We start from the raw sequence: 23,199 nt of genomic DNA, 5'->3' as shown, positions 1-23,199 counted from the left end.
GCAGCACTTTTTAGTGAAACAGCTTTGAGAGCCCTCTTACAGTCCAGAAATCCATACGATTTCTGTCTCTCCCAAATTTTAAAACCCCTCTGAAAAGGTAAGGATTTGATAATGTAAAAAATTTAGTTTAAGGAATGAGCGTCCAAAAGTGGAAGGGGCCTTGGATAATGGTGGTGGCTTGTGGAGGGGAATAATTAGAAGGGGACCAGTCCACAGTTGCCGCAGAGTGATTCAAACTCTTACAAAACGTCAAGGTCGGATATTTTTCAGATAAACCTTGTATACAATTTAAAGAACAAGAAAAAGCGTATTTGGAAGCACCTATCTATATAGCCTACACCACTACTTTTTAGTCAAACTCATAATGGTATCAAATATTTGTCTGCAAAGCATGTTGATCGTACAAAATAGGTACTTTAAGATATAAGCTGAGCTGAAGTCAAGAGATAAGTAAACACTAATATAATGAACAATGCTAGAGTGTTATGAATATACTGTCATCAATCAGTATTGTAAAATACCAAGACCAGGGACTTCAACCAATTTTGTGAATCGATATGAACTCTTTTAGGGAAGAAAGTACCGTGATGAAGCAAAATACTTCAATGCCTTGATTGCACTCTTCGAGAGACCAAACAACTTCTGTAAAGAAAAACCTCATAGACCAAATTTAGGTCAATCTTCAGTTCAGCTACTACTGCAAAAATTTGCAAAATAATTTGAGACATGAACTAAATATTAATAAATCATATTGTATAAAAATACTTCCTCATTATATCAAACTTGTATATAATACATTTAATTAGAACGTTCTTCTAAGCTATATGTTTATAAAACACAGATGTGTTAAAACTAGGATCAATATCATTCATACTTTAATGCTTTCTTGACAGTATATAGTGAGTGTGTGACAATACCGGGAATAGTAACGGACAAAATGATGTATCTCTATAGGTATACACTATATAAAGATTTAAGAGATAAAATTACCTGGATTTGTTAACTCCTACTGTGTTAACATAGGTTTGGTAATCACAGTGGACTACAAACAACAGTGGAGCCAGAATCTCATGCATTCCCTGGAAAATTAAAAAAATCTAAATTGTATGTAAGGGAATGTGACTATAGTGATATTGTGGTAGTGACAGTGTTTAACCCTTTGAATGCCAAGAAATTTTGAGGGGTGGCTCTGTCAGTGCCAAGCATTTATGACACGGCACCTGTCTCAGTGCCAAGCACTCTTTGGTGTTTGTGTAGTTCAGCCAAATAATTCATGAATTTTTTAAAACAAACGTAATGAGATTATTTGTCTTTTATCGTGTAGGTGAAAGTAGGCTATAACTTTTAATATTTATTTTAATGAAAAAACATGTTAAAATTTTTTAACAAAAAAAATTACAAAAACAATTCAATTTTTAATTTTTTTAAACATTGAAATCCAGAAATTGTAATTTTAGGATATTTATTTAATTGTATGCATCTTTTTTATTGTTCCTTATGTACATAGGAAGAAACATATCAAATCAAAATTTAGGTAGATGTATAACTGAGTTTAGATTTGTTATATTAGGTATTTTTGTGGTGATCCACAAAATAATTCACAACTTTTCCAAGCATAAACATAATAGGATGATTTTTGTTTTATTGTGTTGAGGGAAGAGTAAGATATGACTTATAATACTTATTAAGATGATAACATCTGTTTAAATTTTTTAAAACTAAAATTTTATACAAACAATTTTAAATTTTTTTACATATTGATACAGAAAAATAAAATATTCTTTATCTTAATCCATTTGTATGCAACTTTCTTATTGTTTATATATAATTAACAACAAGTATAACTTGCCAAGTTTAAAAAGTAAGTATCTGTAATAATAAGTATGACTTTTCTTATACGGGTGTACATAAAGTCCTGCACGGGTATAATATTTTCTGAACGATAACAGATAAAGAAACAAGATTTGGTACATCAATACTACACCTAAAAATCTACTTTTTGAAGAAACTATCAGTTTTCTGTAATATCATGGGGACGTCCCGCAAGGAGTCAGAAGGAAATCTTAAATAGGAGCATAGGTCAATATGGACATCATTTTAAAGGGCTTATCTAGCAGAGTTTAATGCCGCAAACCGCACTCAAAAAGATTGATCCAGTACAAAATGGCGGCTGTTCAAAGATTTTACTTGGTTACATTTTATTAGTAGCCATAACCCCAGTAAAGCAAAACTGCAACCAAACGAATACTGCAGCTAACTACTACATTATGCTTGTCAGTTGTACAGAAGTGAATTATGACATTAGTTATCCTCAAGGGTTACAAATTTGGTCCTAATATATTGATAACGGGGAAAACCTGATAACAGTAACAATTAGAAATCTCTTATCTTTGGGTCGCAGTTAGGACTTTCCTATTAGCCAGTCTATTCATAGTAGGCTATTCTAGTTTTCTTGTTTTAGTAGTGCTGTCCATCCATTTTATCAGTGCGCTTTAGTACAAAAAAGTTTGTCGTATTGCTTGTAGTTTCTTCAACTACACTATGTCGCTTGACGAACGTGAACGTATAACACTTCTTATGATGGTTGGGGAAATAACAGACGATCACACGAGGAAGCATGCTATTTATTTAATGACTACTTTCACGAGAGGCAGCCAATTTCTAGAACAAATGTAGGGAGAACTGTTCAACACTTTATTAAAACAGGAAGTGTTTCCGATCGTCATAGTTCGCTGAGATTTCTAACTGTTACTGTTATCAGGTTTTCCCCGTTATCAATATATTAGGACCAAATTTTGTAACCCTTGAGGATAACTAATGTCATAATTCACTTCTGTACAACTGACAAGCATAATGTAGTAGTTAGCTGCAGTATTCGTTTGGTTGCAGTTTTGCTTTACTGGGGTTATGGCTACTAATAAAATGTAACCAAGTAAAATCTTTGAACAGCCGCCATTTTGTACTGGATCAATCTTTTTGAGTGCGGTTTGCGGCATTAAACTCTGCTAGATAAGCCCTTTAAAATGATGTCCATATTGACCTATGCTCCTATTTAAGATTTCCTTCTGACTCCTTGCGGGACGTCCCCATGATATTACAGAAAACTGATAGTTTCTTCTTCAAAAAGTAGATTTTTAGGTGTAGTATTGATGTACCAAATCTTGTTTCTTTATCTGTTATCGTTCAGAACATATTATACCCGTGCAGGACTTTATGTACACCCTGTATATTAGTGCCATATAATGAAAATCTGCATTTGCATAAAAGTTGTCCCTCATATTTGGCAAACAGCTTTTTACCAGCTGTAACAAATGAAATCAAGATAGATAATCTATGTTTATTTGATTTACTATGTATAAAATGAGACTAAGTGAAATGCCATATGTCAACATTTAGTAACAGAATAATAAATATGTGAAAAGCCGATCTAGTAGGCCCTCAGCACTTTACAGAAATACCTGAGGGCCGATCACATTGGCTCTTGGCACTCAAGGGGTTAAAACTATTTGTCCTAAAATTACAAAGTTGGATGGAATAATGTTCAAAGATTTACAGATAAAATTTTTATTTTTTTAGGATAAGATTAAACAGTTAATAAAGAAGAACTCAAATAAGTGACACCAAGTTCTATCTCAATAAGGTATGTATCAAAACTCAAACTTCACTGTTTAACTTGTATTTCCATGACACAAGTGTATAATTACTGAAAGTGCATTCCTTATGAAAGTCAATTTTAAGGAGAGTTATAATTTCTTTTTTACAATCTATTAGTTATTTAAATATACAATATAGACATTATAAATTCCCCAAGTTGTATAGAGGTTGTAAACTATAATATTTCAACTAGCAATTTTAAGAAATAAGACATTCCAAAGTATTACAAATAAGACTTGTAGTCAAAATACCTGTCTATAACACATGGACGGATGATCACGAGCATAACAAAACAAAATGTTAACCATCGCCTGCTGTATTTTCTCATCTCGAAAGAATTCCACTCCAGGAAACGTACGGACGACATCCATTTTGATAACGTTCTGCAGTTCTTGATCACAGAAATACTGATGCCATGGACTCTGATAACAATAAGTATTACTTGTGAATTGCAGAACATAAGAACAATTTTGAGCCTCATGCACTTTTACCTTCTTATTTTTTGAGTGAGGATTATGGAAGATGCCATTTTAAAGATGTAATTAATATGCATCCATTTTTTTTAAATTTTAGTTTTTTTTAAGTATATACTTTTTAAATACATCAAACATTAAGTGACAATGTCTCAAGCTACTTTATACTATGCACAGATGTTCTTCACAGTCTACAAGAGACTCTGGTATTGTAGGGTTAAACAATAAAGTAAAAACAGTTTGAGATATTTTCTGAATAATCTAAAAAAACTTTGAAAAAACCATAAGGCGTTTGAATGCGTATTAATTATATCTTAAAATAAGCAATCTCCCATAATACTCTATGATTAAAAATAAATTTTTAAGGTTTTCTATATAAATGTATGAGGTTTAATAGTGGTCCTTTTGAGGCTACAATGAAGATGGCTGGGTCATTCATTCAATGTCAAATCAAGAAATGGTCTGGACTTTGATCTCTCAGATTTTGATGATTTTTTATGGAAGTTTTATCTACCAAGAGTAGTTAAAATGCTAAATTTTAAAATTTTCTGCCTCTGGTTTTTTGAGTTACAGGCTTTTAAAAACCAATAAAAAGGCAGTTTTGGTCTTGTAGCAGCACTGCTAGAACAAGCTGCTCTTAACCATGAAGAATATTATATTCTAACAAATAAAAACCCAAAGAAGGATAAAAATGCTGAGTTACAGTTATTTAAGATAATATCAAGCTTGGGTTTGGATACCTAATAATTGGTACCATATAAAATATAGATCAAAACCTTTAAATCAAATGAATTAAATTTCCAATTTAGGACATTTTCATTTGATCCCATCACTTTTACTTGCCACAAAACTGTACATCATTGACAAAGTCATAAATACAGCTCATTATTACATCCATCTTAAAACTATCAATAATTAAGCTTATACAGCACAACAGTGATTGTAACTGAATACTAAAACACAATAATCATTAAAAATCTATATTTTTAATTTTTTTAAATTCATCTAAGCTATAAAATGGATTCTCAAACAGCCAGGAATAGACATTATTTTTAAATCTGTCAAAGGAATATGAGTTAATTTGTCTTTCAACAAAATTATAAACCTTCAACAATACCACAACAGTATTGTTAAGCGTTTTGCTTAACCGACATTGTTCAATTTCAGCATAATTTTTATTATGTGTGTTATGGCTATGAATTTCATGTTTAAATTTAAGTAAATTTGGATTTTTATGTATATAGATAACTAAATCATGTATATACACCTGTATAAATTTATAACAGTTTAGAATCAGAAGTTCTTGAAGCGTGTGAAATGCCATATGTCAACATTTAGTAACAGAATAATAAATATGTGAAAAGCCGATCTAGTAGGCCCTCGGCGCTTTACAGAAATACCTGAGGGCCGATCACATTGACTAAAAATAAACTTAAGTTGTAAGTATTTTTGGAGTGGTCTGAACATTAATTTTGAGAAATCAGAAATATTTTATTGTCATTAAGCTTAAGTACAGCGATAGACAAAGTCAACTTATTCATTTATGTACATACAGATAAATTAATAAATGAAACACATACAATATCACTAATAAATAAAACAAAAACAAACTATAAAAAAAAAACAATTACGGTTTATAATGTAACAAGTCAATGGGACACACAACGAAAATTAATTTTAAAAGCATAAACATGTAATATCGCTGCTTAAGAAATCTGAGACTGAGTAATAAACATTATTCTTGAACCAGTTCTCTAATACTCTCTTAAAATTGCTTAAAGGTACAATCCATGCATTTTGTGGTAATTTGTTAAACAGTTTAATTTTCATAAATATATGGCTACCTCTAGTTTTTTCTAATCTTACTTGAGGAAAATCTAAAAAATACTTCCTCCTCGTATCATACCCATGTACTTGTTCCCTAATTGTAAAGCTGCGGAGGACTTCTTTTACACTTACTAAACAACAGTAAATATAAAGATTTGGCAGTGTCATAATTTTATACTCTCTAAATAGAGGAACACAAGTTTCTCTGTCTGATACATTTTTTTATTGACCTAACCACTTTTTTTTGCCATATGAATGCTCTTTGTGCACTAGTACTGTTTCCCCATAAGGTTACACCATATCTTAATTGCGATTGAAAAAAGGCATTATAAACAATGTTGCAATAGATACATAATTTCTTAACTTTCTTAGAAGATAAACTATTCTAGATAGTTTTTTACAGAGATAATCAACATGATAGGCCCAATCCAACTTATTGTCCAAACAAATACCTTAATTTGTAGAACTGTTTATACTGAAAAATATTTCAAATATAAAAGAAATTAATTTAAGAACCTGTAAAAAACTAAGTAACAAGATGAGAATTATATTCTAAGCTTTTTGATTCTCTCTACACGTACATTTTTCATGAGTGTTTTACAGGATCATTTGATTTGTAATGAAATTTATAATCAATATGAATATTATAATTATAAACATTTTAGAACAAGCTGAGTTTTGAGTTTGGTGGAAAAATTGCAATATAGCATTCATAATGATAAACAGAAAGAATGGAAATGAAACACATAACCCTGATCTGCAGCAAGCTGCGTTCTAGTAACAAACTGAATAATTTCAAGACCATTCTTCACAGATAAGTGATAGCTCACTGGAAATTAATGCGTTGGATGAATCATATATTTGTACAGTCTGGCAATAATTTTTCTGTTTGTTACCATTGTTACCATTTAAAAAAATGTAACTCCTCATCTTTCATGAGGAGTGCCTAAAAAGTGCCTAGTTTAGATACTTTTCTAGTCAAGCAACATAAGTACAAAAGAACAACACAGGATAGTCCATTTATTACAATAATTTGTGAATGGTTCTTCTTATATTTGAGAGAATATCTGAGAATATTTGACAGTAATTAACACTTTAAAAATTGTAAATAATTTTTATGTGTACATGATAATTCCAACATTTTATTTTAATCAACAGCACCATCTAAATATTGTAATAAATTGAACCAATTGAACCTTGACCTCTTTATCACAGCTGTCATGTCAACAACTTCTCACTGTTATCTCTCACCCAACATGTTCTCAAAATATCATCAGAGTAAAACTTCCATCATAAAGAAAATTTTATCAAATATTGTGAAGCTATTTATATTTAATATTTTATATAGTTGATCAAGTAACCCTCATATAAGAAGTTAATAATGTTATTTTCAATTCTTGCATAATTGGTAGTTTTTTTCATTTACCAAACTAAACAGATACTAATTTCTTTAGTTAGTGACCTAAAAAGTGTATTTTTCTTCCCACAAAACACTGAAAAAGTAAATCCTTTTTTTTGTAAAGAGGTTCATTCTGGATAGCTTATACTTAGCAGTAGAACCTAAACTAGATATAGCAAATTTGAACTGAGCACACAAATGAATTTCAGAGTGGTGCTTATTGGCCTCAAATGTTGAGATCTGTTGGGGAATAACTTGATTGACAGAACTAGTTCACTATGGAGGGTGACAGTTTGAGTAGGAAGTGGGATTCCCTCAGTATCACTAAGTCTAGACCACTCTTCCCTGCATCCTTTGACCGGCAGAGCCTTGTCTCCGCTTCGTGGTGGCATGGCTATCCCACTACACATTCCTCTCCCTCTAGCTACTGTTTCATGGGATCTCTTTAAGGACAGCCTTCATCCTTCCTGAATATCCTGTCAATTCATCTGTAGATTTTTAAGCTTATATTCGGTGTAGGGTTTTTTACTTTCTTCAAACACAATTAATTTGACTACATAATACTAAAAGTATGTAACATTTCTGGGCCACAAAGGTTAAGAATACTGGACAGGAACTCAGGAAGACTTTGAAAACTTCACTGCTAACAGTCATAATGAATATCAGCACAAGGAAGGCAAACTAGGCTTAAAAAAAACAAACAGCAGCAGCATAAAACAGTATATGGCTCATAAACTGGAAGAACCTATATTGGAGAAAGCAACATATCTTGTTACCCCAGAAAAAAAACTACAGTATTCTACAAAACAGAAGAAACACGTAGTAATAATTCTACAAAAATGAATTGGGAACTGTTGAAAAGAAAGATACCATATATTTGTCTAAAGCGTTCTAATTGAACTTTATTTCCATGACTGTAATTTTAACAGCATATTAATAAGTAAAAATACTTTCAGTTGTTTATTTATATACGGGTGTACATAAAGTCCTGCACGGGTATAATATTTTCTGAACGATAACAGATAAATCAACAAGATTTGGTACATCAATACTACACCTAAAAATCTACTTTTTGAAGGAACTATCAGTTTTCTGTAATATCATGGGGACGTCCCGCAAGGAGTCAGAAGGAAATCTTAAATAGGTGCATAGGTCAATATGCACATCATTTTAAAGGGCTCATCTAGCAGAGTTTAATGCCGCAAACCGCACTCAAAAAGATTGATTCAGTACAAAATGGCGGCTGTTCAAAGGTTTTACTTGGTTACATTTTTATTAGTAGCCATAACCCCAGTAAAACAAAACTGCAACCAAACGAATACTGCAGCTAACTAATACATTATGCTTGTCAGTTTGTACAGAAGTGAATTATGACGTTGGTTATCCTCAAGGGTTACAAATTTTGGTCCTAATATATTATTGATAACGGGAAAAACCCTGATAACAGTAACAATTAGAAATCTCTTATCTTTGGGTCGCAGTTAGGACTTTCCTATTAGCCAGTCTATTCATAGTAGGCTATTCTAGTTTTCTTTTTTTAGTAGTGCTGTCCATCCCGCATAGGTCAATATGATTTTAAAGGGCTTATCTAGCAGAGTTTAATGCTGCAAAAACCGCACTCAAAAAGATTGATCCAGTACGAAATGGCGGCTGTTCAAATGTTTTATTTAAAAAAATATGTTTACTTACCAAATGTTTTCAGAGTAAATGTTCGAATTGTTCAACCTTCGGTTATTTGACAGTTGGAAAGACGCACATAAAAACTATTAACAGAATTTTGCAGATCAAATTGAGGAATCGTCTGACATTCTTGAAGTATTCTTTGTCTCAGTTCATTTAGATTTTGAGGCTTAGTTTTGTAGACGTTGTCCTTAAGGAAACCCCAAACAAAATAGTCTAATGGAGACAGATCTGGTGAACGTGCTGGCCATTCTACAGTCCCCCGCCGCCTTCCGATCCACCTGTGCCAAAAAACAGTGGTTAAATAGGCTCTTACGTCGATGCCGTAGTGTGTGGGGGTGCTCCGTCCTGTTGAAAACCAGATATTCTGGAAATGTTCTCCAAACATGTTTCAAAGTGCTGGTGTAATTTCATTTTCCAGCAAACGTTGGTATGATATTGCATTAAAATTTCCTTCAATAAAGAAAGGACCCAACAACTGGTTACCTATCACACCAAGCCAGACATTCACCTTTAGTGGATACTACGTATGTGCCTCCCGTATCCAGTGAGGATTTTCGCTACTCCAGTAACGGCAATTGTGCCTGTTTACGCTTCCATTCAGCATAAATGAACACTCGTCCGAAAACACAATATTGATTAGATCAATTTCGTTGCGATCTATTTTGGCCATCATAGTTTCACAAAATTTCTATACCTCGATCAAAAATCACCTTCGTTGAGTTCGTGCACCAAATGAACTTTATAAGGCTTAAAATTAGACCCTTTCAGTTTTTTAATAGACGTAACAGAGATGTCATGAGTTTGTGCCGCTGAGCGTAGGGACTCTTGCGGATTCTCAATAAATGACTGCAATACATCTAAACAGTTTGTCTTCGGTTGTCGCAGTAGCGGGCCTTCCTGACCTATGACGATCGGAAACACTTCCTGTTTCCATAAAGCTTTGAACAGTTCTCCCTACAGTTGTTCTAGAAATTGGCTGCCCTCGTAGTCATTAAATAAATTGGCATGCTTCCTCGTGTGATCGTCTGTTATTTCCCCAAAAAAACCATCATAAGAATTGTTATACGTTCACGTTCGTCAAGCGACATAGTGTAGTTGAAGAACTACAAGCAATACGACAAAACTCTTTTGTACTAAAGCGCACTGATAGAAAGGATGGACAGCACTACTAAAACAAGAAAACTAGAATAGCCTACTATGAATAGACTGGTTAATAGGAAAGTCCTAACTGCGACCCAAAGATAAAAAGATTTCTAATTGTTACTGTTATCAGGTTTTCGCCGTTATCAATATATTAGGACCAAATTTGTAACCCTTGAGGATAAACTAACGTTCATAATTCACTTCTGTACAACTGACAAGCATAATGTAGTAGTTAGCTGCAGTATTCGTTTGGTTGCAGTTTTGCTTTACTGGGGTTATGGCTACTAATAAAATGTAACCAAGTAAAACCTTTGAACAGCCGCCATTTTGTATTGGATCAATCTTTTTGAGTGCGGTTTGCGGCATTAAACTCTGCTAGATAAACCCTTTAAAATGATGTGCATATTGACCTATGCTCCTATTTAAGATTTCCTTCTGACTCCTTGCGGGACGTCCCCATGATATTACAGAAAACTGATAGTTCCTTCAAAAAGTAGATTTTTAGGTGTAGTATTGATGTACCAAATCTTTGTTGATTTATCTGTTATCGTTCAGAAAATATTATACCCGTGCAGGACTTTATGTACACCCTGTATATATACTTTTGAGGTTATTTATATTTAGTAAATTATAGCCTAGCAAAAATCAGAGGGGTACACCATTACATAACTATAGTGCATTTATACTTAAACATAACATACTATGAACAGAAATTGAACTATAAGGGTCAAAGATTGATGAAATTAAGACAAATATTGTGCTGTTCTCGTAATCCTGACCCTTTGCTATTTACTTGACACTCACTTACATAATTTTCAGGTAACTAAATGACCCCACATAGCCCCTGTAATTCTAGCGACCAACAGCTTATTCCTTATTTAGTTAATTATAGTTTCCCAAGGGAAATTTGGTACTGATTATAATAAACAGGTGTGTGAGATTCACAATTAAAATAACATATACACATCAAGTGATGACTAACACTCACATGAATTTGAAATGAAAACAAGTCTAAAATAGTAATTTTTTAGTTGCCTTATATACAATAAGCCACAATGTTAACTTTTTACTACCAACATGTCTGATATATTGGACCTCATCATTTGTGGAACAAATGTCAACATCACATAAATTAGATATCTGCCTTTTATATTGTTACTGACTACTATCACACCCAAATATTGAATATTCAGTATTTCTGGTCAAATTTGGGGTTTAAATTTGAGTATAATATTAAAAATATATTATCATGTGCTAAACACTTTTTATGTACATTGATATTTGCAATATCTGTTGTAGCATACAAAAAAACAGCCCTTGCATTATTGTTTAATTTTAATAAAAGATCTCCTGCAGAAAATCAGTTAAACATTGTACAATTTCAAATAGGCTGCTAAAAGAGGACAAATGAGTCGGATGGATTTACTTAGAAGAATTCTTACACATGGTTTAAATTGTTAACAAAGTTGAAAAACAATTTGTCAATTAAAGTTACCGTTTACAAATTTGTATAAAATTATTAATTATTTTAATGTATTCACTTATTTTTCTAACAGCTAAAACAAATTATTTCCTTAATTATTTAATTGATACCAGAATGTAAAGTATATAGTAAATAGATGCTCTGTAGAGTGTAAATCTCAAAAGTAAATGAAACTAAGGTGTTGAGCGGTGTAAAAGAAATCTAAGTATTAAACCTGAATTGATATGACAAGTTGACCTGTAATAATAGAATCATCATGAAAAATACCTCATGTCAATTTTAATATCATTATTACAGTAAAGATAAGTATACTGTACAAACTAAAGAAGAGCAGCCCTACCTCGGCATCTTGAGACAGAGGGTTATCCAAATCTGTATCCATATCCAACCAAGGGTTGATTTTGACTTTATCGAACAGGTCTACATAGTTGTTGCGTATCTGTTTTATCTGCTGGACCCACTGTTGTGGGTTTCCACCTGTCAGTATACCCAGTAGCAGCTTCCAGCACACACTTCGCAGCCGACAGCCACGCAAGCCACCACTCAATGCACGTTGCCTCAGTGTTGTCAGGGCCTCATCCTGGTTCTGAAGAAAGAGCCACTCTTCCCTAAAAAAATAGCAAATTTGTTAGATTTCTTTCCATTAAGAGACATTTCCAATATACCTCTGTTTTCCTACTACACTAATGGCTCTAATTCACCTTGCATTTTATTTTCACAACATTCCAAATTTTGAAGACACTGTCACAGACACACATAGGAAAATTATATACTACTATTGTGTGTAGTTTAAACTATTTTCTGAAACTTTTCTTTGTTTTAGATGGGTATTGTATTAGTTCATTTAGTGAATGCCATCGCCAGATTAGAAGAAAAATCAGCTCTGGCATATACAGAACACTGGTGCCTCCACCTTCCCTCCACACAACATTCCTTCTAATAATAATCTCTCGATTACCCCCAAAACATGCAAATCAGTTACTCATTTCCAATCTTGCTTTTTGACTTCTAAAAACTAAAAAAAAATAGGTAGAGTGTTTCATGTATTAAAGTATTATGAATCTAGTATCATTTTACTTCATACATTGTAAATACTGTCCAAAATGATCATTAACACTGAGTGTTTTAATGCCAATGTTCTAGATTCTTTTTAATTGCATTTAAAGTACATCTAAAACATGTTTCATCAACTTGCCCTTTATGGCCCCAAGTACCATGAAGTTAATTTAAAAAATTGAAATTCAATAATAATATCAAAATGTAAAAATATGCACTTGTCACAATAATAAGTGACACAACTGGTGTAACTTCATGGTCCAAAACGACACTTGTATAAGACCTCTTTCTTATTCATAACGCTCGTCACATACAAAAAATGGAATTCAAATACAATTGCAATACATTTTTAATTACTCATGAAAAACACTAAAAAGTACACAATTGTTATCTAATGAATTGCAAGATTCTTCCTGAGAGAGTGTTTATGAACGTCAACATTAGATAGCTCAGCTTAACCATCTGTAGGTTGGGTTAGGTCAAAATGAGGCCTTTCGAAAACAAAACTTAGCAGAGTAAACTCATCAAGACATAAAACTATTACTATGACTATTAGCCAACATCCTTATCAAAACCACATATCAAAATGAATATGGTATAGGAAAAAAGAAAAACTACAAATATCAATTTGCATATCAGTGAGCCAGTTGAGTGACACCGGGTCAGGTGAAGTATTATGTAACTCCAGCAATTCAACTTCTCTTTTAACTATTAGTGATCAACTTCTTGCTGAAAAGTTTCTTTAAGTTTTCTGCTTTACTTCATAAATATTTTTTAAATAGCACTTACTGAAACTTAAGGACAGAGAACCGCTGAGGACTCTCCTGACTGGAGGTGGATTCAGAGTTAGTCTCTGAGTCATCAGCAACCATCACCTCCTCCACTGATGAGTCACGATTAAGGACCAGATTTGCATCACCCCCAACTACAAAAATTGATTATGTGTGACAAAACTGTTACAAGATCGTTAACTACACTACCTAAATGCTATAAAGACTTGATATAACCATTATTGTTTACTCCTTGAATTAAGTAGGATGAAAAATCTTTAGAAAACTACAATTTATATTAGAAAACATATTGATAAAAAGAACTGGATATCAGCACAGTTAAAAAAGAAAAAGTGTACATTGCTTGCAGTTGCAAGAATTTAGAGTTAATGGTTGTTCTGAACAATGAAACATTTTGAAGGACAACATTTTAAATTATAAAAACAAGCGAAATAACTCAAAAAACTTATTTTGACAAAAAATTTAAAACTAAAAATATACACGATACATTCTGGGATTTAATTAATTTGGAAGTGGGAAATAAAATCAGTAACAGAATAAAAAATCAATTATATAATGAGGGTGGTACAGATTACTCTAACCCAAAAGAAGTGTCTTAATTTATTTAACTATTTTGTTGACATAGTAAAACATACACCTAGCAAATCAGTATATATAATAGTGTAGAAGACAATAGTATTTTATTACGTCCTTATACAAATCTCTAATACTAATATTTAGATTAAGGGATATTAATAGGATAGAAATAGTGAATATTATTAGTTTGTTTAAAAATAAGTATTCTAACAGATAAAGTTTAGTAAAAAATTTCTAAACTTATTCCCATAAATAAGAGAAACAATGAAACAAATTTTTTAAACTGTCTTCCTGTATCGTTAACAACTATCTCCAAAATTTATGGCAAGGCACATTACAATCAATCTATGATTTTTTAAAGAGGAATAATTTTATAGATAGCATTCAGCTCGGTTTCTGTACTGGAAAATCAGTAACGTCAGCAGGTGTCTATTTCATACAATACATAATTGATTTAATAGAACTAGAGCACCCTGTGTAGGAGTTTTTGTGGAAATTTGCAAGGCATTTGACAGTGTCAACCATACAACAGTTCTTCAAAAATTGAATTCATTCGTTATAAGAGAAGTTTCGTTGAATTGTTTAGATTATATTTATAAAACAGGTTAGTCTTTTGATGCAATTGATTTAAAAAGATGTAAATTCCTGAAAGAATTCAAAATTAAATTTGTCAATACATCCGTTCAATAGAAGATAAAAAGTGGAAATAATACCCGATTAACACAGACTTAAATTCTGTACAAAAAAACTGTTGTATGCAGATGCAAAATTTTATGAATTTCTCTCAACAGAAATAAAAAATTAAAATCACCTAAGTAAATGAAAAAAGAAACTAAAACATTATTTGATTTACAGAGTAATTTTCACCACAGAGGAATATTTTGATTGGAAATAACTGTATAAATAATGTATACAGTATAATATAATCAATGTTATAGTAATAAATAAAATGTAATAATATAATATATAAATAAGAAAAAAGTAGATTGAGGTAAACTTAGTATTTTATCAAATCTTGAAAATGTTCAGTATACATTGTACTTTTAAGAATAAGGAGAATTTTTACTTTATATGTAACTTCAATTTAGGCCTACATTACTTATTATTGTAATCCTATATAACTAGTATGAACATCACTTGGCATCCTGTTGGGCATATCCTAAAAGGTATGAAAATCCTTAAAAATTACCACAATGACTAAATAATAAAAAGGTTGTGTTTTATCTGTCAACATATGTTTGTATTCAAAATGCAATTATTGTACATAGAAATGTGTACGATATCTCAAACAATAGGGTGCAACAAGCTAACAGTTCTACAAGTTTTATATTTGGATATCCAAATGTACTGCCTGATGATTGAGTAAGGAGCCAAATACTATAATTCATAAATAGACTAATTTATGTCAAAGAATGATCTACTTATTAGAAAACATGGTGCTGATATATTATACTTACCACACTTAGTTTAAGTGTTTGTACAATGTAAAATGAGGAAAATTGTGTTTTCAGTATAAAATTAAAGAAACATATATACTGATATGATTAAACACAAAATAATAAACATTGTTTAATGACACAATTTCAAATTATTACCACATGTAATGATTCTCAGAACACAAAAAAATTAGCTACCAACGTTGGTTGTACTTTATGTAAGGTATGAAATTATAAGGAAGTTGTGGTTAGAGAGGTTTGTCTTAAGTTTACAATTATGTTTCTTTGAATGTATTTAGTACCCAAAATCCTAGAGGGTCTCATCATAAATACCTAGGAAAAATTATATATGCAGGCCTCGGAAAACCAACTTCAGAGAGTAAACAAATATTGTAAATACACCCAACCATAATTTCTACAATTGTAATAAATAATGTTTTAAACAAACGTAACTATAACTTTCATTAATGTTAATGTTAGAAATCAGCAAAACTAACCTTATTATAACTTTCAACTAATTTAATATCTACATGCCACATCTACAATGGGGTTGTTATAATATATAAATACTGCAAACACTCATGACAATTATGAATATGATATTGAAAGAAAAAAAAACATGACAACCTAAATTTTTAATATAATTTTAATGGATTCTATGTATGTTTCATCAACCCAGCAGGGATCACTTCTGGCTGGTTTATACCTTCCAGTCGAACCTACCACTGGGCACAGCAAAAACCGTATCCATCATCCCTGAGCCTGGCCACTTGTAGGTTAATTATCTCACTGTTATCTGTGGAAAACTATTTAACAGTTGAAATAAGATCTACTCCATGATATTCAGTTTATCTGAATTGTGGTGGAAGTCAAAAAGTATTTAATAAAAAGTACTTATGTTAAAACACTGTTATAGTCTCCAAATAGTCTGAAAATAAACACACTCTGATCATAAAATAAAACAAAAAATATACAACAAAAATTACTTAATGTTCAAAAGATTTTTCAAAAATTGTGAATAAACATATCTCAAAGGCGTTTAATAAATCAATACCTCTTCATTTAAATGGTTAGCTACTTCACACCTATGATTAGTATTTGCTTTGTGATATTTTTGAGAATGAACATCAGGACGAGTCAAGAAATTGTGAAGAGAGATGTGGAGTATTATGAATCAGCTGATGTGAATGTGATGTTTTGTCACCCTGAACTATTTGTTCATTGTGTATTGGCCACTCTAAAAACAAATCTGTGGTTATAGTCAACATAGAATAGTGATGGCCTACACAGCTTATATAAAAATATTAAAGCCTACATAATTTTAAAGGATAGTTTAAGAGTTCTCCGTTGATGAGTATTTCCAGTTTCTCTACTCAGTTTCCAAATATGAGTAAAGTATACTAATTTAAAAATTTTATCAGTAGTTTTATACTGTGAATGATTGTGTACGGAATAAGTATTCTATGAAACAATACAGAATTCTAACTGGAGATTATACTACATTTTTATTTTCTTCTTATTTATACCACGTATAAATTGTTTACTTGAAAAAATTATATATTCCTCAACAAATGGTGTAGTAATTTAAAGTTTAAATAACTGTTTTGTATGTACCTTTAACTGTGTCCTCATTATAAATATCCGAAATCCCAGTATCCTTTCAACCTCATAAGCTTCTCTCCTGTGCAAGGGTCACACAGAATAGAAGGGAAAGCCAGTACATGCGTGATTTGAACCTATGTTATCTCTTAACTCAGACCCAAGGTCCGATTAAAAACATCAAACTAAAAGTCGGAAACACAAAGAAAACCAAAATTGAGCATTGAGAGTGTTGTTACGTAGGGCATACTAGTTATGTGAGTTTGTGTTATTTTTTTGCTCTCACACATTAGGGTTCGTAACCAGACCCTCTAAAGTCTTGATATTTTTCTGATAGTTACTAACTATGCGCATTGTGGCAAGACAAAATTAGTTCAAAGCTAAAAGATAATACAATATCCTTTAAGAATATACATGAGATGAGTGTTTGAAATTAGCAGCACACAGACAAAATTATACTTTAAATAGAGATGGGTCGACGCTTATTTACAAAATTTTTATTCTAAATTCAATAATTATGTCTTAAGTCTTTATTATGAATTTTATTCAGATCCAGTTAGTACTAATGAATAGAAATTATAAGCTAACCAAACAAATTTTATATCCTGATTCCAAATGTTTGCCTATACTTGTGAGTACAGATCTATTACCACTTATTTGTTGGTAATAACCTGATTATAACCTAGCGATAAGACTTTTTATCATCGGTTAAGTTACGGTTAAATTTGTTTGCATGATTTTCAAATATTTTTATCCACACCAATAATGAGGTTGGTGATATTAAGCTATTGCAATCATTCTTCGGAGCAAAACAATTCTAGGTTCAATAGGGTGAATATAAACATTGTTTGGATCTCTTGGATAAATTAAACTAAATTCAAAAGAATAAACCCTTCCTATCATAGCTACGTTATGTGTAGCTTAGTACATCAAAAACAACCGTTCCATGTAATAGTGTCTTCACTGTCTTGTGGATAACCATGGTGTCCATTACTAAACCACTGCGGCAAACTCTAATATTGTCATTTAGTTTAGGATATTATGTACATCATCTTTTACAACGGATTACGTGACCAAATATTAAAAAGTTAAATGTTAAGAAATTAATTTATACCCTTTTAACTGGACATCTTGTTTCTTCAGAGTATGTATGTAATCATGTGTTATTTTTAAATCAAGAAATGCTATGTTTATGTCATTAAAAGTTACCAAGAGGTATGTAAGTACGTAGAACGTAAATACTAAGTTATGGTTACTTTAGTTTTCCTTATTTATCAAACTTATGTTTGTTTTTTACACTATTTAACTTATGGGTTTTTTCAAATTTTCAATCAGTTTGTATTTACTATTTTAAAATTATTTTGATCCACATTAAGAAAAACTTCTTTTATTTGGGTCAAATTTCCCTGATTTCAGCATTGTTATTTTATATATCCAAAGATCGCGTAATGGCTGACGTCAGCAGCAACCATCAGGAGGTTGACTTACGATCATAACAAGACTACGTTACGTCCGTAGAACAATGAAATATTATTCCGCATGAGAAAAATAATTCCACTTTTAGTGCTCTATAACTTCTTTATTTGTCATTCACATCCATTGAAACCTTATATTTTTTGGTCATGAAGTCGATATGAATAGGTTAATAATGTGAAACTTGTATTTTGTTACTCCGCCCATTAAGTTCACAATTACGTTGTTTCAATAAGTAGAACGCTAGCAATGGGTTAATAATTTGAAACACGTATTTTGCCACTCTGCCTGTTAATTTTGTATTTATCTAAACTATAAATGTGCAATTCACATACCAGGCTTAACTGGGATCCATCTTAACTACTTAGGCCTATACTTTAAATCGATTTAAAGTTAAGATATGGCTGGTATGTTAGGCTATATAAACTATATCAATCGGTTCACACAATTTCATATGAAAATCCTTGTTACAGTTTGTAAACAATAAGAACAACCTAATGATTACCTTACACTTGTCAATAGCTAAACATCAAGTCTTGTTTAAGTAACGACTGAATTTGAAAATTATTTATCCATAATCAAATGTCTCAGCATGCAATTCACATCGCATGTAGAAGTTAGCATTAATATTATCTAAGTAGACTACAAAAGCATCACTTACTAATAAGCTAAGATGTAGTAAAAATTTACGTACCAGGCAATCCTAACTGTGGTCTATCCATAATTATAACTACACTTTCATTCACGAGTTAAGATAAAAATAACAAGTTTATTTTATTTCAAGTGTATTGATCCTTTGAAATAAATTCATCTAAACATTCGCGTTACAGTTTAGTTTATAACCAATAATAATTTTACACAATTCCTACTCTACACTAGTTTCACAAAATATAAAAACTCTGAATATTACATAAATAACTAAATACTAGTGACTTATGGAAGCAATTTCTGCTACCCGTGCACTGTCCTTAAGTACACTTAACACGAACTCATTTCATTTAAGTTTACAACTCTGAATTTGAAGAGTATTCCTAATCAAATTTTCACACCTCTCACAGCTGATCTCCGGCACGCAATTCATTCATATCGAGTAGAATTAATTGGCATACGTGAAGTTAGCGTAAGTTCACAGTTTAAACCGTAAAGTATGCGACTTTTATACTCTACATGTAAAAATCATATTTCTTACTATATTGGTTCTTTTCATTAAAATTAAAGATGATCAGTTTTATAATTTACCATTGATAAATTACCAATGGAAAGTTTTCTGAATATTCTGAGGTTAAGTATGGGGTACCACAGGGGTCGGTGCTGGGTCCTTTTCTATTCATAGTTATGGTAAACGACTTGGTTTCTTGTGTAAGCTCGAAATCTGTAATGTTTGCTGATGATGCAACTTTTGCCACATCACGCTTATCAATCGCTTCCTTGCAGACAGAGACTGATAGTTTACTTATACAAGCGAATAACTGGTACAGAGCCAACATGTTTCTGATGAATGTTGAGAAAACAAAAAAAAATTATTTTTCTTTTAGTAACCATAGAAATAATGACAGTAGCCAAACGGTGAAGCTTTTGGGAATTATACTTGATCCAAAGCTATCCTGGAATCCTCATGTTGACTATGTGTGTAAAAAGTTGCATAGAGTGATTTACCTTCTAAGACACCTTAAACTATGCATACCAAATGATAGCTTAAGAATGGTTTATTTTGCATCTTTTCATAGCACGATAGCTTATGGTTTGCTTTTTTGGGGCAACTCCAGTGGCATAAACAGTGTTTTGATCACGCAGAAGAGGGCCATGAGAAATGGGAGTGATCCCAGAGCTCACTGCAGACCTATATTTGTAAAATTAAAAATATTAACAGTGGTAAATCTTTACATACTTTTTGCTTTGTTGCATGTTAAGAAACATTTTAGCAGCTTCACGCTTAACAAGCATGTACATAATTATATTACTAGAAATAGAGATTTAATTAATAGACCATACACAAGATTGAGTAAGGTCTTGTTTTCCTATGAGTTTGTTGGTATATCGCTTTTTAATAAATTACATTTAAGTGCTCAGAATGTCAGTGTAAAACGATTTAAGAAAGTCATGCATGACTGGCTTATTGAAAAACCTTTTTACAAACTTGATGAATTTTACAGTTCTGACATTAGCATGTTAATGTTTGAGTAGATATAAGTTACATGGGTATTTTAATTTTTACCTAAACTGTAGCTTATTTTGATTATCCTTTTGCCTATGTTACAATTTTAAAAGTATCATTTTTCCATGTTACGTTCACATGTTAAGTTAAATTAATTTCTTGCACTGGGTTGCACGTTTTGTTTGTTTTTTACATTGCTATTAGTCTACTTAACTTTTTAACTTAATATTATTAAAAACCACTTTTTAACTTATTAACTATTGCTTTTAGCTATCGCTTTGATTCAATGGTATTATGCCCGTGATTTAACTATGAATTTACTGCACGATTGATTACCATTGTTTATATGTAATGTATATTTATTTGAATGTAATTCTTGATCTGTTTTAACTTGCAAGTTGTAATTGCATCATATTGTGACGAGATCCATTGCATGTAAATGTTCAAAGATCAATAAAGATATCTATCTATCTATCTATCTATTATGTGTCTATTTCGTATTGTGACTACTAATTAAACGTACAGTGATTAAACATTATATGTTCCGTTTATTTCAATTCAATTATTAATTTACGTACGCTAGATCTTTATAATCGCCATTGATTAATATAAACTGATTATTATAAATGACATCTCAACAATTAATTTGCCATCATGTCTGCTAATTCTAAAATTTGTGTAAATTTGGTTCTGGATAAAGAGTAGGGTGTCCAGTGTGATGGAGCCTAGATCGTTCAGTAGGATCTACAATCAAGGGATATTGTTAGCCAATACCGGTTTCACAGAGTGTGTTAAAATTGCGAAGGCAAAATATTAACGTATTAGTGGAATTACAATCACAAATATAATCGTAGAAGAACTGAATGCCATGCTCCTAACTTACAGTCAATTCCATTGGTTTCTCTCTAGATTACGTCTGTGTTGTCAAAGCTTGATGAGTTGCTTGTCAAAATAATAAAATTGAGGGAACATATATACCGATCAAATAAAAGATAAAAAGATTGGAATATCTTATCGTTATACCTTACCGTGTGTTTTGAAACTGAAGATAAAATAAATGCGTTAGAAAACCAACGGTCTTTTCAATATATTGGATAAGCGCTTTTCAAATAATAAAACCTCAACAAACAGTATACCTAAGATTATAATTGGTAAGATAACTGGCCGTCCAAAGCGTACAACGAATATTATAATTTATAATCTTAATAAAAACCAAGTATAAGTGTAAGAAAAACAGGAGTACGACCCAAATCTGATAATAACCTATCCGTAGGTTATTTGCGAATAGGTTTTCTAAATAGTCGGTTGTCGAAATGGATACTACATTGTAAAATATCTCCATCTCACGATACAGGGCCCCTAAAGAAAGAAAATACCTATCTCAGGTCAGAAGCGAGCTAGAAGAGCGTGCTAAGAACGGCGAAAAGGGCTTGTATATAAAGTATGTAAATAGTGTTCTCTCCATTGTCAGGTCCAATCTAAAAAACGAGCTGTACAGAGGGGTTCCAAAAGGAAGCCGCACGTAATCAGAAACTCCCTCTCTCTACATAATTTTGATTCAGTTGTTCTGATGGACACTAACTTGATGGCGGACCATTTATGATGCGGAACTTGGATTTGATAATTACAAGGTATATTGCTGTGATCATTTTGAGCTATCATCTTCAAAATGGAGTGGTGGTGGTGTGATCGAAGTTATAAAATAAATAATAAACTCTCCTTGCAGCACAACATGATTACACTATCACATAATAGGGAGTTTATAATATGTAACTTCAGTGAAACAATCAATTTCTACACATTTTATGTGGTGTTTATTTGCCTTAAAACAAGCCTGTAAGCCAATAGTTGGATTTCTGTGAAGTTCAGGACGAATATTTAATGGCTAACGTAACTATGAATCCTATTTTGCTTTTGCAGAACTTTAATTTACATAACACAGACTAATCTGGTGATACTATTGGTAATGTTGCTTATCATGTCATAAGTGAGATTATACTTCAACTTCTATCTAACTCATCTCAGTAGTACAATATATTATCGTGGGGTTATACTCGAACTTGTATTCTCATCCGCCAACGTTACAAGCGCTGGTAAAGCAAATGGTTCTCTTCTGCCTATGAAAAATCACAACAGAGAACTGGGAATTGCCCCGAACTGTTTAATTGCTATGGCTTCCAGCGTTTCTCCCAATATAACTTTAGGTAAACTTTTTCTTGTTACCTTCAATACGAGGAAAAACGAAAATGAACCGGGTCTACTAGAAAACAATATCTTTGTCAGAATGTATAAGTTCCAAACATACTTAAAACTTAGGTCAGTTGGATGTTTGCTATATTGCATATTTTCGATTTTTAACGTTCCTAACTGAGAATCACACCACAATAGATATGTATTCTAAATTATTAACAAATTGAATATTGCATACAGTTCTGCTGTGAAGGTGGAAAA

At 31.8% G+C, this 23,199-nt stretch overlaps 1 protein-coding gene across 1 annotated transcript in view; it reads right to left on the bottom strand.

Annotated features, from left to right (window-relative positions):
* The window catches only part of LOC124369836 (TBC1 domain family member 5), a 68,244-nt gene extending 48,596 nt beyond the window's left edge, over nucleotides 1-19,648 (bottom strand). The window contains exons 1-5 of the mRNA XM_046827965.1: nucleotides 19,288-19,648; nucleotides 13,508-13,643; nucleotides 12,003-12,270; nucleotides 3,906-4,076; nucleotides 991-1,079 (exon numbers count right to left, since the gene is read on the bottom strand). Coding sequence (XP_046683921.1) covers nucleotides 991-1,079; nucleotides 3,906-4,076; nucleotides 12,003-12,270; nucleotides 13,508-13,643; nucleotides 19,288-19,315 — 692 coding nt within the window. The 5' untranslated portion in view covers nucleotides 19,316-19,648. The remainder of the gene's footprint in view (nucleotides 1-990; nucleotides 1,080-3,905; nucleotides 4,077-12,002; nucleotides 12,271-13,507; nucleotides 13,644-19,287) is intronic.
* Nucleotides 19,649-23,199: the final 3,551 nt, after the last annotated feature.

This window comes from Homalodisca vitripennis, chromosome X (genome assembly GCF_021130785.1).
Source record: "Homalodisca vitripennis isolate AUS2020 chromosome X, UT_GWSS_2.1, whole genome shotgun sequence".
Lineage (NCBI taxonomy): Eukaryota > Metazoa > Arthropoda > Insecta > Hemiptera > Cicadellidae > Homalodisca > Homalodisca vitripennis.
Note: the sequence above shows the minus strand (reverse complement) of the source record. Positions and strands in the feature narration are given on the sequence as shown.